Here is a 17,376-nt window from a genome sequence, read left to right as displayed (position 1 = left end):
CCATGTTACAAAATTACAAAACACTTTTCCAAATTGCTTTCTGCATTCACATGAAAGTCCTCTTCATTTATCAAAAAAGTTCTCATTTTAAAGAAAATATATCTCAGCTTTGTTTCTGTCCAGATGATCTTTTCAACCTAGATATTGTGTCATTATTCACAAATGTTCCTTTAGATGAAATACTAACTTCCTCAAGCAAGATTTTCCAGCAGATATCAGCTTTTGACTTTGTCATTCATTTTGGCAAACAAACTGAGAGTAACCCTCTTTCTCCCACACTAGCTAACTACTTTAGGAAAAATTTGAACAACGGATACTAAATAGCATCCTTCCTAAGCTGTCCTTACAGTACAGATATGTTTATGTTTTTGCAGTTTGGCATGAATCCCATACAAATCTACACGAGTTCATCAATAAGATCAATACTTTTCATCATTATATCCAGTTCACTTGTGAGTTAGAAGTGAACAATCAGATTGCCTTTTTAGATATCCTATTATTTTGTCAACCAGATGGTAACCTTCATTTCTCAGTATTCAAAAAGAACACACATGCTGGACTTTTACATTTATCCTCTTTCACACACCACCATCATAACTGTCAAAATTCTGGCACCATTAAGACTTGAGTACACTGAGCATACAATCTTTGCTACACTGAAATGCTGCTCTCCCAAGAAATAAATCAAATTAAGTCCACTATCCTTATTAATAGTGTAACTGAATTGTATGTCAACAAGATAATTAATAATTGAAGTTTCATCATCACCTGCTTCTCATCATAACAGAGAGGTGGTCAATCATGCCCATTCCCTATGTTAAAGGCTCTCAGAAAGTATAGCCAAAGCACTTAGATCTCTTGGATTACAAGTGTCCTTCTGGCCTATCAACAAGATATCTACACTTTTCTAGGCTCAGCTAAAGATAAACTTCTGCCTTTAGTCCACCTTGGAGTATAAAAAATTCCTTGCTAGTGTGGATTGCAAATTGTACTTTGGCCAAACAGGTAGACCTGCAACTGTGCATTGTGACAAACATTTAGACTCGTTAAGTTCCGCCAGAGCAATCGGGAAAATTAAAAGTTTTCCATAAAAGTAATATCATTGAACATTTATACAAAGAGAGTTGTGAGACCTTGCTACACTGACTGAATCTAAATAAAATGATGAACTTAAATTATCCTTCTTATGGGAAGTAGTTCTTCACAAATTCCAGAATTAAACTAGATTATTTTTTTTTAAAAATCTTGTTCAAGTTATTTTTACTAGAACTAAAATATAATTAGACCATGATGCTCTACATCATGTTTGTGCAGTTTGCACATTTGATTGTTGAATATACCAGTTTCTGTTCTTGTTGTTTAATTTGAAAGTCATACCATAGATGCCCTTGATACTAGGGCAAAAATTTTGTACTAATTAAAAATACATATGCAAATTAAATCCATCCCTGATTATGGATCTTGATATCTCCAAGACTTTTAGCTGAGCTTGGCTAAAAGGCCTAAGAAAACTCTCATCATTCAGTCTGCTCCCTGACTTCTGCAACTGAGTAGCCAGCTTTCTGAACAAACATTCACTCCAAGCGATAGTGGATGGCTCCCACAAGGTTCTATTCTCTCTCAAGGTTCTCCCACTCTCTTCCTTCTATATATATATATATATATATATATAGATAGATACTGGATTATATATATATATATATATATATATATATAATCCAGTACACAGCTTTGATGACAGCACATTGCACTTCTTTTTATTTGATAAACCCTGCAAAGCATAATTCACCATAAGTTCCAGAACTCTAACCTCTACTACATTAAATTCTGATCTTCAAAACATTCATCAATGGAATTTGGATAACATTATCAACTTCAAAGGTAGTAAAACATAGCTCTGCATTATTTCTCACACACACACACAAAAAAAAAAAAAAAAAAAAAAACCCTTTCTTCCAATCTTACCCTTAGAAATACTCAATTCTCCATTCGAGATGACATTCACCTTCTCGGAATAACTCTAACTCCTAATCTTTCTTGGCACAAATACTGCCTCCTCTGCATCCAAAAAATTATTTCTCTTTTGCTGAAGGCATTATTTTAATTCTAAATGGCTCTTAACCCTATACAAATCACAAATGTGCTTGACCACTGAATACTGCTCTCATATCTATTATTATTATGGTCAGATATTCCATGGAGTCCTTAAACTAATGGAGGGAGGTCCTAAACATCATGCCAAGCACTAACCAATATTTGCTCAGTATCTATCATACTTTGCAATGAACTCATTCACAATCATGGTACCCACAACAGATTCTGGAAACCTATTCTACTCATTCGCCACTTTCCAAGCAAAAAATCTAGTTCTAACACCCTTGCTCAATTTCCAAGGATGGTCCCCTAGTTCTCCCACCACTAGACCTGTTCTGCAAAATTTCTTCTATATTAATCTTGTAAAAACTCTTCAGTAATTTGTAAGTCTCAATCATATCATCCCTTTTCTGTAATCCACAAATCTTCAACCTGTTCTTGTAAGGTTCATTCCATAGATCTGCTACCATCTTAGTCACTCGCATATGGATTTTCTGCACCTTTCTCATCGCCAACTAACCAATTGTTGATGAGATCTTGACTGCTGCATGCAGTCAAGATGAGGTCTTATCAAGGCTCAATCTAGGTAATCTGATGAAGTGCTTTACCCACTTTTGCTATATGCCCTCTAAACTTTAGATTCCTATCCACTAACACTCCCAAATCTCTGGCTTCATCAATGTAGTATACAGCAGGTATTCTTTTCATCCCAAAATGGATAACTTTACCACATTAAACTCACATCCACTCTCCTTTGTCCAGGCTGCCAGTCTATCCAAATCATCCTGCATTAATCAACCTTACCACATTAAACTCACATCCATTCTCCTTTGTCCAGGCTGCCAGTCTATCCAAATCATCCTGCATTAATCAACCTTACCACATTAAACTCACATCCATTCTCCTTTGTCCAGGCTGCCAGTCTATCCAAATCATCCTGCATTAATCAACCTTACCACATTAAACTCACATCCATTCTCCTTTGTCCAGGCTGCCAGTCTATCCAAATCATCCTGCAAAATTTTAAGATCATCTGTATTAACTATAGCTCTACCCAATTTTGCATCATCGGCAAGCAACTGAACAGTTCCTCTCAGATTCTTTCCTATATCGTTAATGTACAAATTAAACAGTAGTGGACCAAGAAAAGAGTTCTGTGGCATACCACTAGAGAAAGCGTAGTCACAAGCCTTCTTCTGGACTCTAATCCTGAATAAACTACTCTGTTATCTCTCCATCAACCATCCTCTTATCCACCTTACCAACCCTATATCCATCACCATGTGCTGCAGTTTATTGATTAGAATTCCATGTAATATCTATGGTGATGGTGCCCCTAAAAGCCTGAAAATAATGGACTCTATACAGAAAAGAGCAGTTAGTTTGATTGAAGACCCCCCCCCTCCCACTAATACACTCCACTCACTTTTGCATAAGCATTCAGTCTCCACAGCCTGCATCTTTTATAAATTCTTTTATGGATGCTGTTCATCAGAAATGGTATCAATAATTTCCCCACCATCCTGCAAATCCATCAAAAGCATGCAGCAGCTAACCTGTAAACAAATTGGTGTTTGTTTCTATTTATATATATGCCGTTATTCTAATTAACAGTGCGCACTATCTCTATCATAATCTTTCTTAAATTATTGCGTACTGTGTTTATCTACCTTTCACACTACGAGTTTTATGCCTAAGGATACTAGAAATTTATTTTTTATAGAGACTGAGCCACTAATATCTTTTAATTGGCATAAAACTCACTAATACGGCCGGTTGATTTCTCTCTTTCTTTCTCTAACACCAATTCCTTCAGTAAAACTTTACACAAACAGTCATGGTTTATTTTGCACTTAATTTTACGCTTCGGCTGTCTCGCTTAGTTTCCCACTCACGAGTCTGATATTTTTATGAACAGTGCAGTTGTAAAATAATCAGGCAGCACTCTTTTAACAAATAATTAAAACACATTTATTTACATTAATATGAAATATACATGAATTAAACAATAGGGAGATTGCTTTCTCTATCCATTATAAAATCTTTAGCATAAAATTAGAACCTTTTTACTTCAACACTAAATAATCTCTTTAACTCAAAAACTTATTTACTCTCTACTTACAAATTCAACTTATTAAACTTCTAGTTTACTCGCAAAGAGGTTAGCTAACTCTGTTAAGTTATTTTTACAAATTTGATATCAACTTTCAACAAGCCAATTGATTCTCTTAAGGACACTTCTTATTACCATTAAACTAATTCTTAATAGTCCATCTATAACATACTATAAGAGGAATTGTACAAAAGGATGGAACTTACAAAGGTTCTGTATCACACATTCAGTCAAAAGTCTTGCACAAAAGTTTCAATGGCATTACTTTCATCTCAGATCTCGAGCTTCCTTCAGGAATGTCTGGCATGAGCAGTATCTTGTCAGGAAAATAGCAGGCTGTGGACTGCGACCTGCGGTACTTGTACAGCTCCGGCAAAAGGTTGTTCTCCCACGGCGAAAAGAAAAACTTCCGAACAAAGCTGCTTCGGGTAGTTACATCAGTTTTTCTCCTTTGGCTTGGGCTCGCTGTAATGCCTGGCTCCTCTATCTTGCCGTCTCCAATAGCTCAAACTTCCTCCTCCAACTCTCTCTTTTGACTGCCGAATGGGTTCCCTCTCTCTTCTCGGCCCTCTCTTGACTGCCAAATGGGTTCCTTCTCTCATCGGCGACTGGAAGTCCATACTGCTCGACTGTCCCTTTTTATTACGTCTTCTCTGAGCCCTCGCACGAAGGGTTGTAACCCCTAAGAATTCAGCATGACTCTTTCATCTTCTTTTTAGTTCAACCCGCTCTTTGTTCTCCTCCATGCACTCTTTTGATCGTAAGTTGCCAGCCAGCGGAAAGTTATTTGAACCGTTCAGATCACTCAGGCACTGATGTTGGAGGTGTTTACGCACAGAGCTTGTAAGCAACTTTCTCTTATATAAAAATCGTAAACAACCTTCCTTATGCTCTCATAGAGAGCTATTACACAACGTTCCAGTGGTAAAACATTGCCTTTGTTTTTGACATTCTAAAATATTCTTGTTAAAGGAGTAAATACAGTTAATTTCCAAAGGGTTATTTACAATAATATCTAGCACAAAATATACAGAGACAAACAAGGTTATTTTTACAACCATTTCATGGGACTTGACCTCTGTAAAAATCGATGTAAAGTGCTTTGGTATTTTAAAGCTACATCGAGTTTTTACAAACCAACACCACTTAATAGTTCAACTCCAGATCCACAGAAAAAATTTCTCCACTTCTTCGTTTATTCCTTCCAATGCTGCCATCTGGAACAGTCTTCCATGAAGTGTTTCCCAAGGAATACAACCCACAGCTTTTCAAATCAAATGTGAATAAATTCCTTACTGCCCATCCACAGTACTAATATACTATGCAGAAGTAGGTTAACCAACCTCTCGGTGGATTTTTTATGATTCTTCATAATAAAAAAAATAAATAAAATATTAATAAAATCCATCAAATAAAATATTATAAAAAGAAGGATATTATATAGAATGGAGATAAAAAATCTTTGAATGCCTTTTATTCCCCTATAGGAAGTAGGCAAGACTGTTTTAGTCCTATCCAACTTTTAGAGTCTGAGGAGGCAGCTCAATCTCCACCAGTAGCTAATCAGAGACAGCTAGCACAAACCTATCACTAATTAAACATGACATCCAGTGAACAGAGGCAAATGGCAAGTGCCACCATCTCATGGTCCCTAATCCTAACATTTATTGCCTGAAACAGTGTGGGTTCCATGGTCAGTTTTCTTGAGTTTATGGTTAAAAAAAAAGTTTACAGGAAAAAAAAAAAAAACGGCTTGCCCATGCCTAGCACTATGGATGCACATACCACTTCCACTGAGCACTGCATGCTCTGGCATAAAGATTTGATCCTAAAACATAAACTGGGTGCTAAAATCAAAAATTTAACAATGCTGATTGAAAAGCAGAAAAGTAAAAGAGATGGCAGTTTTAGTAGGAACAAATGATTTGTCTGGTGACAAAAACAGTATGAAAGAGGATATTAAAAAAAATACCGGAGGAAGTGAGAGTGTAGAGGTTAGAAAGTGAAAACAGCTAGTATATTACCTAGACATAACAAAGAATTAAGAAGAATGTGGTATGAGACCTACTACAGAGTATTGGGAAATTAGATCATGATGGGAGGAATGGTGAGAATCTGTATGAAAGAGCAACCATATCATCTCATTTCAGTATTATCATGGAAATGATTATGAGGAAAGAATGGCTACATATCTGTCTGGTTTAGATTTATTAAGCATGCGAAAGGATGTCAGTAAGGCATTAGATAAGAATAATAATCAAAGTGACTTTACAAAATAAATATGCAGGTAACTTATGTCTGCCCAAAATGTCAGGAGTATTAGAAACAAAGGGGTAGAGCTTACTGCTATGGTGAATATGTCGTGTTTTTCTTTCAGTTTATTTGGATTTACACCTCATTTACACCAAAGCACCTCAAACTATGAGGTTAGTGTATTATGTCTGTTAATTGTGTGCATTGTAGTGGCCAGTTTGCCTACTTTGCGGGATAAAAAACTCTAAGTTTCCAGGAGGGAAAACCCTATTACCTCCATATGAACTGACCACTTACTTTCAGTTGAAAAGCTCTGATAAAGGCCTAGGTTAGAATCAAAACTGACTGAGGAATATGTTAGAGCCTCAGATTGTAGACATTAATGAGACCTGGCTATCAGAGGCAGATATACTAATTGATGTCAAGTGTAAAAGGTACAATATTTTTAGGAAAGATACACAGGATACATGAGGAAGGGGGTGTGCTAAAAATACTGGATGATTTTGACCCCAGTTGGGTAGAAATCTATAACTGCAATATTTGTAACAATTTTTTATCAAATAAATGTGATGGGTGCAAAACAAGCAATCATCATGGATGACTTTATCTGAACATTAATCGGATAGTGGTGAAGAATGAACATGAGAAGAATGAACTGAATTTATTGAGCTATTGTAAAACAACTTCCTCAAGCAGCACATGAAAGCAACTTAAGGTTGATGATTGCTATAGTGTCAGAGGGGGGGGGGGTTTCAATTAAAAATGTGACTATTCTGCCTTTAGCCAGTAACTGTGATTGTGCTGTACTGATTTGGGAGGAGGCTAAATTTATGGATATTTCATTCAGAAAAGATTCCATGCTAAACTACAAATCAGGAAATTATGACTAGCTGAGCAGTAGATTAGATGAGAAGGATACTGGCAGTGCATGGGAAGCATTTAAAATATATTTAACTGATGCAATATCAGAAGATCTCTCTAGAGTTTGAAGGATAAATTAGGGTAGGAGTTGTGAAATTGCTGTGCAATTTTATTAAGCAAGAGATTCTTAAGAAAAAGATTGTGGAAGGAATATCATGAATAAGGAAGATGACAATTATGAAAATTAGAATGAGCAGGCCAGAAAAGTTACAACTGTTATGTGAAAAGTTAAATCTGAGTATGAAAAGAAACTAGCTCTGCAAGTCAAAGATAACCCAAAAGAATTTTATCATTAATCTGCAAGTAAAAGAAAGAATAAATATTAAAGAATAGTTCTAATGAATGCAGATGACAGATGCAGAAGGAATTGTTCAGCTAATGAGTGACCATTTTACTAAAAGCTATCAACCTGCTGTATGCAACAATGAGCTCACTGCTATCTCTTTAATGGATGAAGAAACTGAGGTGTATGAGAAGGTGGTACTAGAGCTGATGCACAAACTAAATAAGAATTTGGCAATAAGGGCTGCTGGAATAACATGGATGCTAAAACAGTGTTCAGCTGAACTGACTATTCCTTTTACCATGATATATAATTTGGGTCTCAGAATAGGGAAGATCCCACAGGAGTGGAAAGAATGTTTGATAATTGCATTGCACAAGGGTGGTGCTAAGACTAATGTGCCTAACTATTGTCCTATCAATATCTCTGGAGTGGTGAAGATTTTGGAAAAGTAAGAGCTCACACACAGAAATGGGCTCACAGTGAATGCATAATTTTCAATAACACCTTGGGTTTACTAAGGGAAGCTCATGTTATAATAATGTCACAGTTGAGTTAAACAAGAATAGATACACCATGATACTTTTGGACTTTGCTAAGGCTTTTAACAAGATACAGCATGGAGGACTGTTACGTAAAATGGAGAATAGAGGGTTGGATTATAAAATATTAGCATGGATAAGGGATGGCTGACAGATCAAAAAGTGGTAGTATATGAGAGATGTGAGTCTGCAAAATTTAAGGTGACCAGTAAATGTAAAGTTATGCATTTTGGTGTAATGAAGATATCCAATCTCATATTATACTGGTGGGATTACACTGAAAAGAACCCATTCTTGGAGTTTTCGTAGACAAATAGGAAGATGAAGTTCAAGGGCTATATAGCCCATAATAAATTTAGTTTAATCCTTTATCCAAGTGTAAGCAAACAAAGTTTACACCTGAAAATATCTTCAGGACTAAGGTAAGGTGGTACACCCCTTAGCAACTCGTAGCAAAGGTGGATCAAGTTCTCATCACTCCTTGTCTCAGTATCTCCCATAATGCAAAGCACATCTCCTTCCGGAGATGTATACTGCCATGCAATAAGGGAAGGGCCACTACCCAGACCGGTTTCTACCTTTATTGAGGTCTCATCAGTGGGAAACAGACCCAGAGTGGTGATACTAAGGCAGAAGCGATGGAGAGGTCATATTTACCTATACAAGTTGCCAAATGGTGTACCACCTTATTATTAATTACTCTAGATTTAGAGAAATATGTTGGAATTTTATTTTGCACTTGGTTAGACTATAATAAATTTATCCTTTATCCAAGTGTAAGAAAACAAAGTTTGTGCCTGAAAATATCTTCAGGACTGAGGTAAGGTGGTACATCCCTTGGCAACTCATAGCAAAGGTGGACCAAGCTCTCATCACTGCTTGTCTCAGTATCTCCCATAATGCAAAGCACATCTCCTTGCAGACATGTATAATGCTATGCATTAAGGGAAGGGCCACTATCCAGACCGGTTTCGACCTTTATTGAGATCTCGTCAGTAGAAGGCAGATCCAGAGTGGTGATACTAAGGCAGAAGCAATGGAGAGGTCATATTTACCTATACAAGTTGCCAACTGGTGTACCACCTTATTATTAAATTACTCTGGATTTAGAGAAAGATGTTGGAAGTTTATTTTGCACTTGGTTAGACTATAATATAAAAGACTATAGGTAAATATGACCTCTCCACTGCTTCTGCCTTAGTATCACCACTCTGGGTCTGGCTCCCACTGACGAGACCTCAATAAAGGTTGAAACCAGTCTGGGTAGTGGCCCTTCCCTTAATGTATAGCATTATACATGTCCGCAAGGAGATGTGCTTTACATTATGGGAGATATTGAGACAAGGAGTGATGAGAGCTTGGTCCACCTTTGCTATGAGTTGCACCACCTTACCTCAGTCCTGAAGATATTTCAGGAGCAAACTTTGCTTACACTTGGATAAAGGATTAAACTAAATTTATTATAGTCTAACCAAGTTCAAAATAAACTTCCAACAGGGCTATAGAGCCAAGATTTCAAATACAATTCAAAGGATAATTGCAATGTTGAAATGAACCTTGCATGTAAGGATAAGGAAGTCATTTTGTCACTTTACAAGATCTTGATCCCACCTCACTTGCGCTACTGTGCACAAATTTGGTTTCGTAGTGATGCTGATATAGTGGAGAAAGAAAGTGCAAAGAAGAATGGACATTCTGATGATATCAGGATTGTGGAATGGACTATAGATTATGGAGATTGGATTTATGGGAAGCTCATGCAAACACTAGCAAACAGAAGAAAGTGGGATTATATGATTGCAGATTACAAACTTCTGAAAGGGTAAGGGGCAAGAGTTAGATTTTTCTCACATCGAGTGGTGTGTGATTAGAATGGATTTCCTTGGGAGGTTGTGAGTGCAGGTGATAAAAATGAATTTAAGAAAAGACATGACAGTTGGTGCAGGTGATATGTGGCCTCTCTTGATGAGTTACTGACTCCCTGGAGGTTTTTCTGAATAATAATAATAAATTGCTCTCTTACTGTAGTTGGCTAATTGTGGGATAACTGTAATTTTCTATGTCACTTAAGTAAAGAACCAATCAGTTTTAAATTTGATCTACAGCAATTATCAGGGAACTGGAAAAATGCTCATTACTTTTTCACTACATGGTGTCACTGGTTGCCTTGTGCACAGAGGAAGAATTATCGATAAAAGAAAATGAAAAACTGGGAAGCAGGATGAGTAAAATGCAGTGTCAATGAAAATGGTCAGCATACAGATGATAAATAAAATTAAGATATCATATGATAAACACTGACACTTATGATAAACCTTCAATATGCTATTCCATGCAGGCTGAATATAACTTCTTATGTCTAAACATTCTTGTTACTTAACAAGCATGTTTAGACATAAGACAAAAGTGGGATTTATTCATCCTTATTCATTTGTTTTCAGCCAAATATATCTTAGTATTACACTAAAAGTGTTGAGTGAACAATTGTATAGTAATAAAAATTATTAATTTGTCAATTCACACAAAAATATCTTATTAGATGGAAGTGTGCTTTTTATACGAACCCATTTTATGTTATATTATATATTAGCATATATGCATGATCATAAACTACTTTCTATAGTTCTTACCTTATCTGCATCTGAACATAATGCTTCTATAACACAACCATTATCAGGTTTGCATAACAAGCAAGTTCTAATGCCCTTGCATGCGCATGTTTTCAAGGCCGATGAGGTAAACAGAGCTGTAGACATTTTATAAATATTACATATTTTACATAGGCCACATATATAACGAAAAATATATAACGACTTCTTTCCTTCGCAAGCTGCCAACAATAATTCAATCTCGCACGTGCCTACACTAGCGACATAAATCCAGAATAACAGTATTTTCGCAATTTTAAGTTTCAAATATTATCTGTCCAACTTTATCATTAATTAATATTTAATATTTATTATGGTGAATATTTTCTTTTATGTAATTTGAAATGTCTCCATTTTGTAAACCACTCTAAACGATTATTCAAATATAACGAAAACACACGCACGGGTTCACAAACACTGTAATTTGCGTCAAAACAATAGAACACGTGTTTGAACCTTCAAAGTTCTATACAGTCATTGGTTCAGAGATTTTTTTTTTTTTTTTGCTGTTGTTAATTCAATACTAATATTCTATCTAAGTATAGTCATAATAAATTTCATTGTTAAGAGTCTCCGTAGTGCAATTACGGAACATTGCTCTCTTCGATTGTAAAGAGCTTAGTTCGACTCTCGTCGTGGCGAGAGGACTTTTTATATGGACTGAAGATGAGTTAGTCGATTTCATACTAGTCAGCAGTAGGAAATCCAGGTTTTTCCTCCCTAAAACGTATGATTTTCCTCCAAGGACACGCAAATCGGCCAAAAAAGCATTTGCTGTTTACAGAAAAAATACTGCTAGCGGGCGGTACATGGTGAGTAATGCTGCTGTGTGGAGAATTCAGTGTTATGGAAGGTGGAAAGGCCGTACTTATGCACAGTGCACGAGGCCCGAAAAATTACGGCCAATTAAGGGCCCAAACAATAAGATGGGCCCCTGAGCACTCTAGCGCCTCGGGTACCGCTCCCCCTCGGGAAGAGTGTAAGTACGGCCCTAACGGTGGGCCGACTTTGCGATGAGGCTTTGGAGGTGTCACGTAATAATAATAATAAGTTAATTGATTTTATTTTATTTTATTTAGAGCCTGTGTAGCTCAGTGGATGTGGCGTTTGCACACCACCGCGCTAGGCCGCACGAAGGAAGTCTTGGTTTCGAGTCTAGTCGGCGACTAGAGGAAATTTTTCTAAGCCTTTTTTCGACCGGTTCCCGAGTTAGTCGATCTCTGGCACGGGCAAGCAGGTTTTTCCTCCCGGAAACTCGGGTTTTTCATCCTGTAAACTCAAGAAAATCGACCGTAGAACCCACATTATTTCAGACATTAAATATATTGTCTTAGGGTTAGAGACCACGAGATGGCGGCACATTTGAGCCGTCTCTCTTCACTGCGTACCGCTTAATTAGTGATAGCCTTGGGCCATCTGTCTCTGATTGGGTACCAGTGGAGATTGAACTGCCCACTCAGTCTCCAAAAGTTAGATAGGGCTAAATGGCCTCGCCTACTCCCGTAAATACGGGAATAAAAAGGCGTTAGCTGATTTTTTTTTTTGATTTTATTGAGCTTATGGTATAATTGGTTTATTGGAATTAATTCTGACCTAATTAGAAGTATTATTTTGAAGTCTCCAGGGGGCCCAAAAAAGACTCACCACAGGCAGTGGTGTAGCTAGAGCTTTTGCCGCCCGGGACTGTCCCTGAGTTTGCTACCCCCTCTCAATACACACCAAAAATACTACAAAAAGTCAACGACGTATAGGGAAATAAATTAAAACACTATGTTTATTTTTGAAGTAAAACTTTAATTTCAACATTCTAAAATGATATTTTTCTTGCTTTTCTGTTAGCAAATTCGTCGATGACATTGGTGAAGTCTATTTCATAGAAATGTAGGTAATTCTTAATCGATTATATTTAGAAAAACTCCTCTCACAACGCAACACTTACACAGTAATTTTGAGGAAAATTTGCAGTAGTATTACAATTTGGAGATGAGTTTTCGAGACTGTATTTTAGAATTAACTACAAAAGTCTAAAAAGGTTCAAAGTGACGCCCGGGGCGGATCGTCCTTCCCCCCCCCCCTTGCTACGCCTCTGACCACAGGTGGTCGAATATTCACAGATCACAATAACTACAATGCCTTGCCTTGAACACATTCGGTGTTGGAACACTCACGACCATTGCAGGACCTATTCCTGTTGCCAGACATCTCTAACAACCAAGTCAAGGCTACAGCCATCTCTTTTTCACATTCCCTTATTGTACATGGTGATATCCAATCCAATCCCACAGTATTATTAACACTGGGGTTACTTAAAATTCTAAATGCTGTCAGTTGTCTGTCATCCTTCCTATTGCTATTCAAAACTATTCTTAGCTCTATACATGAAATATACTAACAAAATACTCAAATATTTCGACAATATCTTCAGCAGATGTGACTCTTGTTTCATCTGTAGCAACTAAAGTCGACCTTCCATATTCATATTTTCTCTATTAGCAACATAACTATAAAATTCTCTAGGGCTTTGCTTTGCTGCTTCAGCCAATTTCTCCTTCTTTACTACAGTTGTCACTTTTCTGGCTTGCAGTTTATGCTCCTCATGTTGCCGATGAGTACTCTGTTCTGTATACCTCCTCCTCCATAACATTCCTTTTTCTCGGAAGTTCCTACATAAGTCCATGATTCACCATTTCATTACTACTTTATTTTATTTAAAGAATATATTTTATTTAAAGAATACAGAGTATTAGAATACAATCTAACGTTGATCTAATTTATCCCATCTCAAATCCCAGGCATCTCTCTGATTTCATATTTCTCTCCCTTTCAATTGATCGAGTGACTGTGCATCACCAATCTGTTCCTTAATTTATGTTATCCCCTGCTTTTTGAAATTCCATACATACTGTATCTCTTGTTCCACGAAGCTAGTTCTCAGAATCTTTTCCCTCTGCATTCCTTGGCCTGGTGCAACATCCCAGTAAATATCCACAATCTGCGCTAGCCTTAACTTCGCAGTAAATGGCTTCAAAGTCACTATCATTATTGCTTCAAGTTCTACCTTGAGAGGACATAAATTATCCGGCCTTTATTATTAATAATTCGTGTTTTGTTTTTTTCTGTCCTTTCAAAAAACGCTATGACAACTACATTCTATTCCAGTAAGCATGTCATCCTCTGTTAATCATGTCTCACTGACACCAATGATTTTTGGTCTGACTAACTGTATTAAGTCCACAAACGTTGCACCCTTATTCCTAATACTTCTTGCATTGGCATATAAGCACAGTAGCTTCCCCCTGGTTACCCTTTCCTTCCCACAATTCCTTATTCCACCATTCCAGTAATTTGAGGCCATCGCTGCATCCCGACCTTTTCTTCCTTTGTCACTTATCTAACAATTTTTGGTAACTTACACTTATAGTCCCACAATTTAGCAATATAATCTAACGAATATATATAGCACACCTCACATATCACGAAACGACTAAAATCAACATTTAACTCTTGTAAAGCCATTGCCATCCTTCTTTCGCCGGTTACTCAGCTCTAAGTTTAATAATTTTATAAATAAACTCAAACAAATATGCCCAAACCCACATACTACAAACACTGCAAGCACGCATTACCATATTTCTATCCTAAGAAGAGTTTCCGTATTTTATTTTATTTTATTTTATTTTATTTTATTTTCGGTCTTGCCTACTCCCTGTACGGGAATAAAAAGGCGTTAGCTGATTTTTTTAGGTGATTATTTTATTTTATTACTGACTCTATTCTTTTCTAATGAACCTTAGCTAGTGGAGAAACCTGGACTTTTATCAAGCTCTCGTCCTGTTTCGAAAGCTAGGTGAATTGCTAAGACCCAATGGCCCTGTCACGTAAAGATCGTGTCACAAATCACTTCCCGTGCTGCAATTTTGAACTTGAAGATGTTCAAAGTATTTAGAGCCCACATCTCAATCCGCTTCCATGACATCTCAAAATCAAGACATGAAAGTATCGATATGGGAGGGGGGAAAAAAGGAAAATGATTTCCACCACCAGTAAAAATTATAATCCTCGTGGATGCAGGGTGTCCCAGTCATATTATGACCTGAAAATAAACAGCGGCGAATGCTGCTGTTAAAACGCACGTCTAGTCACTGACTATGATGGCCATAATATTGGTAGAATTTAATAAACAACAGTGCTAAATGTATTATTCCAAAATAGTCTGCAGATTGGTTATTAAGCCTGAGACCTTACAAAAATTAACGACTAACCCACATCTAATATTAGATTTTCTCCAAGAAAGGAGAAATCATCTTTGCAAGGCAGAATTTTGTTTGTGTGATATACTGAGAAAAACATCCAACTGCAGCCTGAAAAAATTAAAATCAGAACCACCAAGTTGGCAAACTGGAGAACGTCCATTCCTACCAGAGTATGTACCAGATTCTGACTGAGCCTCAAAACAATCAAAACTATGCATAGTTACTCAAAAAAATGCCTGCTGTTTGAGGATGCAGTAACAAGCATCACTGAAAACTCAACAGAATCAAATAAGCAAGCATGTCGTAGGCATAGGTACAGCATTACCATCGACGAAAACAGTGCGACCTGATTCACAGCCCTCAGCTCAACCAACAATGTTGCTTTAGTAGCGTATGTTACCATGATGAAATTATCTTCATTAACGAAAAGCATTCCCGTTCTACGGATACAACAAAACTACACCTTCAATAGCAATGATCAACCATTTGACAGCGCCGGCGGCACTGCCATCTTTATCAGAAGTACACATACTGGCCACTGAATTCGAAACTTTTATTTTAAGTATAGGCATGCGACTGTCATATTATAGTTATTACTTATTACTACGTGGAACCTCGAAGACTCAAGAGGAGAGGGAAATCTGCTGTGCCTCGATAAATATATCTTACCCTCTCCACTACTACTTAATTCTCCTACTACGACACTACTACTACTTTCAACGCCATTTACCGCTCATCATCACCAACAACAGTATTTTTTGTCTGTAAGTTGCGTGTGTTCTGAAGGTTGATTTGCCTGTATGCGGTATGAAAAACCTGATTTTCCAGGAGAAAAAACCATGTTACCTCCATATGAGATCGGATAACTCACCTTCAACTGAAAAAGCGCATATAAGAAATCCCCTCGTAGAATCGAACCTAGGTTTTCCCAATCGAAGAGCACAAAGTTATGCTGTTCTTACAATTTTGCTACTGAAGCATACATAAATGCTTCCATATGAATTAACGGATCATTGGCAGGTAGATGGCAACTTTTGCACTAGAAAGCATATCTGCTTCTATTTATCTTCTGAAGTGCGATAAAATTTTCTATTTATCTTTCTGATCGAAAGACTGTTTTCTCCAGATAGTTGAACTATTATAAATCTATTCTGTTTGCTTAAAAGTCATGGAAGTCATGAAAATTTCTACTTTGCTCTACATAAAAATCATTAATATATATATATATCAGCAGTTTTCTGAAAAAATGACCTTTGTATATTAAGAGACAATAATAAAAGAAGAAAAAATTAGGCTCTTATAGAATCAATTCGCCTTTAAAAGTTATCCTAAGCCTTTAACAAAATATTTATAATATAAAGAAACCAGTCATAAAACCACACGCGTACAACACTAAAACCTATTTATTCTACAAATATTTCGTATTACGTGTATTAAGATATCATCGATGTGAGCAAGGCCAGTGTCAATCAGTGGAAGTGACGCTTGCATCCTCTGCTCTAGGCATCCCGAAGATAGACTCATAATTCCAGTCTAGTCGCCGACTGGAGGAATGTTTTCTAAGCATTTCTTCTACCGTCTCCCCGAATTAGTCGATTTCTGGCAGGGGAAAGCGGGTTTTTTTCTCTCAAAAACTGAAGTTTTTCATCCCATGAACTCAAGAAAATGGACCGTAGAACTCACATTATTTTAGATTAACACATCCTCTTACAGTTAGGGTACCAAGAGATGGCAGCACTTCTTTGCCGGTCTCTTCATCGGTGACAGCCTATAATTAGTGATAGTCATGGGGAAGCTATCTCTGATTCCTACCGGTGAAGATTGAACTGCCTACTCTCCAAAGCTAGTTAGGGTTAAAACCTCGTTTACTCCCTGTAAGGGAATAAAAAGCGTTAAGTTATTATTATTATTATTATTAATGTGAACGAAAACCAACAGTCAGAAGGAATTTGAACAAAAGAAACAGTACAGTGCATGCATTACATTAGAATCCTCTATACATGCAGTCGCATGTTTGTCAGGTTAAAAATACTACGGGGATAAAATATTAAATAAAAATAAATTAAAAATAAAGTAAAATACGACCTATTTAATGCAACTGAGGATAACAGTTTCCCAAACTTAGTCAGTCATTACGATCAAGGTTCGATCGACGAAGTATTTAATGAAAGTGTTTCAGCACTTTCGTTAAATAAACGTTCCGATTTAAACATAGATCTGAACAAAGTTTGTTCCTTAGAGAGGGCAACAGAATTTGGCTAATGAGTTT

General features: G+C 36.8%; 1 protein-coding gene across 1 annotated transcript in view; it reads right to left on the bottom strand.

The window, feature by feature from the left end:
* LOC150101922 (alpha-ketoglutarate-dependent dioxygenase alkB homolog 4) overlaps positions 1-11,097 on the bottom strand; it is a 46,171-nt gene extending 35,074 nt beyond the window's left edge. The window contains exon 1 of the mRNA XM_090400593.1: positions 10,837-11,097. Within this exon, the coding sequence (XP_090256719.1) occupies positions 10,837-10,962 (126 nt within the window). The 5' untranslated portion in view covers positions 10,963-11,097. The remainder of the gene's footprint in view (positions 1-10,836) is intronic.
* Between the last annotated feature and the right edge of the window lie 6,279 nt (positions 11,098-17,376).

Source organism: Typopeltis vanoorti, chromosome 11 (assembly GCF_054136105.1).
Source record: "Typopeltis vanoorti isolate ZY-2024b chromosome 11, IOZ_Tvanoo_1.0, whole genome shotgun sequence".
NCBI classification, from domain to species: domain Eukaryota; kingdom Metazoa; phylum Arthropoda; class Arachnida; order Uropygi; family Thelyphonidae; genus Typopeltis; species Typopeltis vanoorti.
This window is presented reverse-complemented; position numbering and strand designations above follow the sequence as displayed.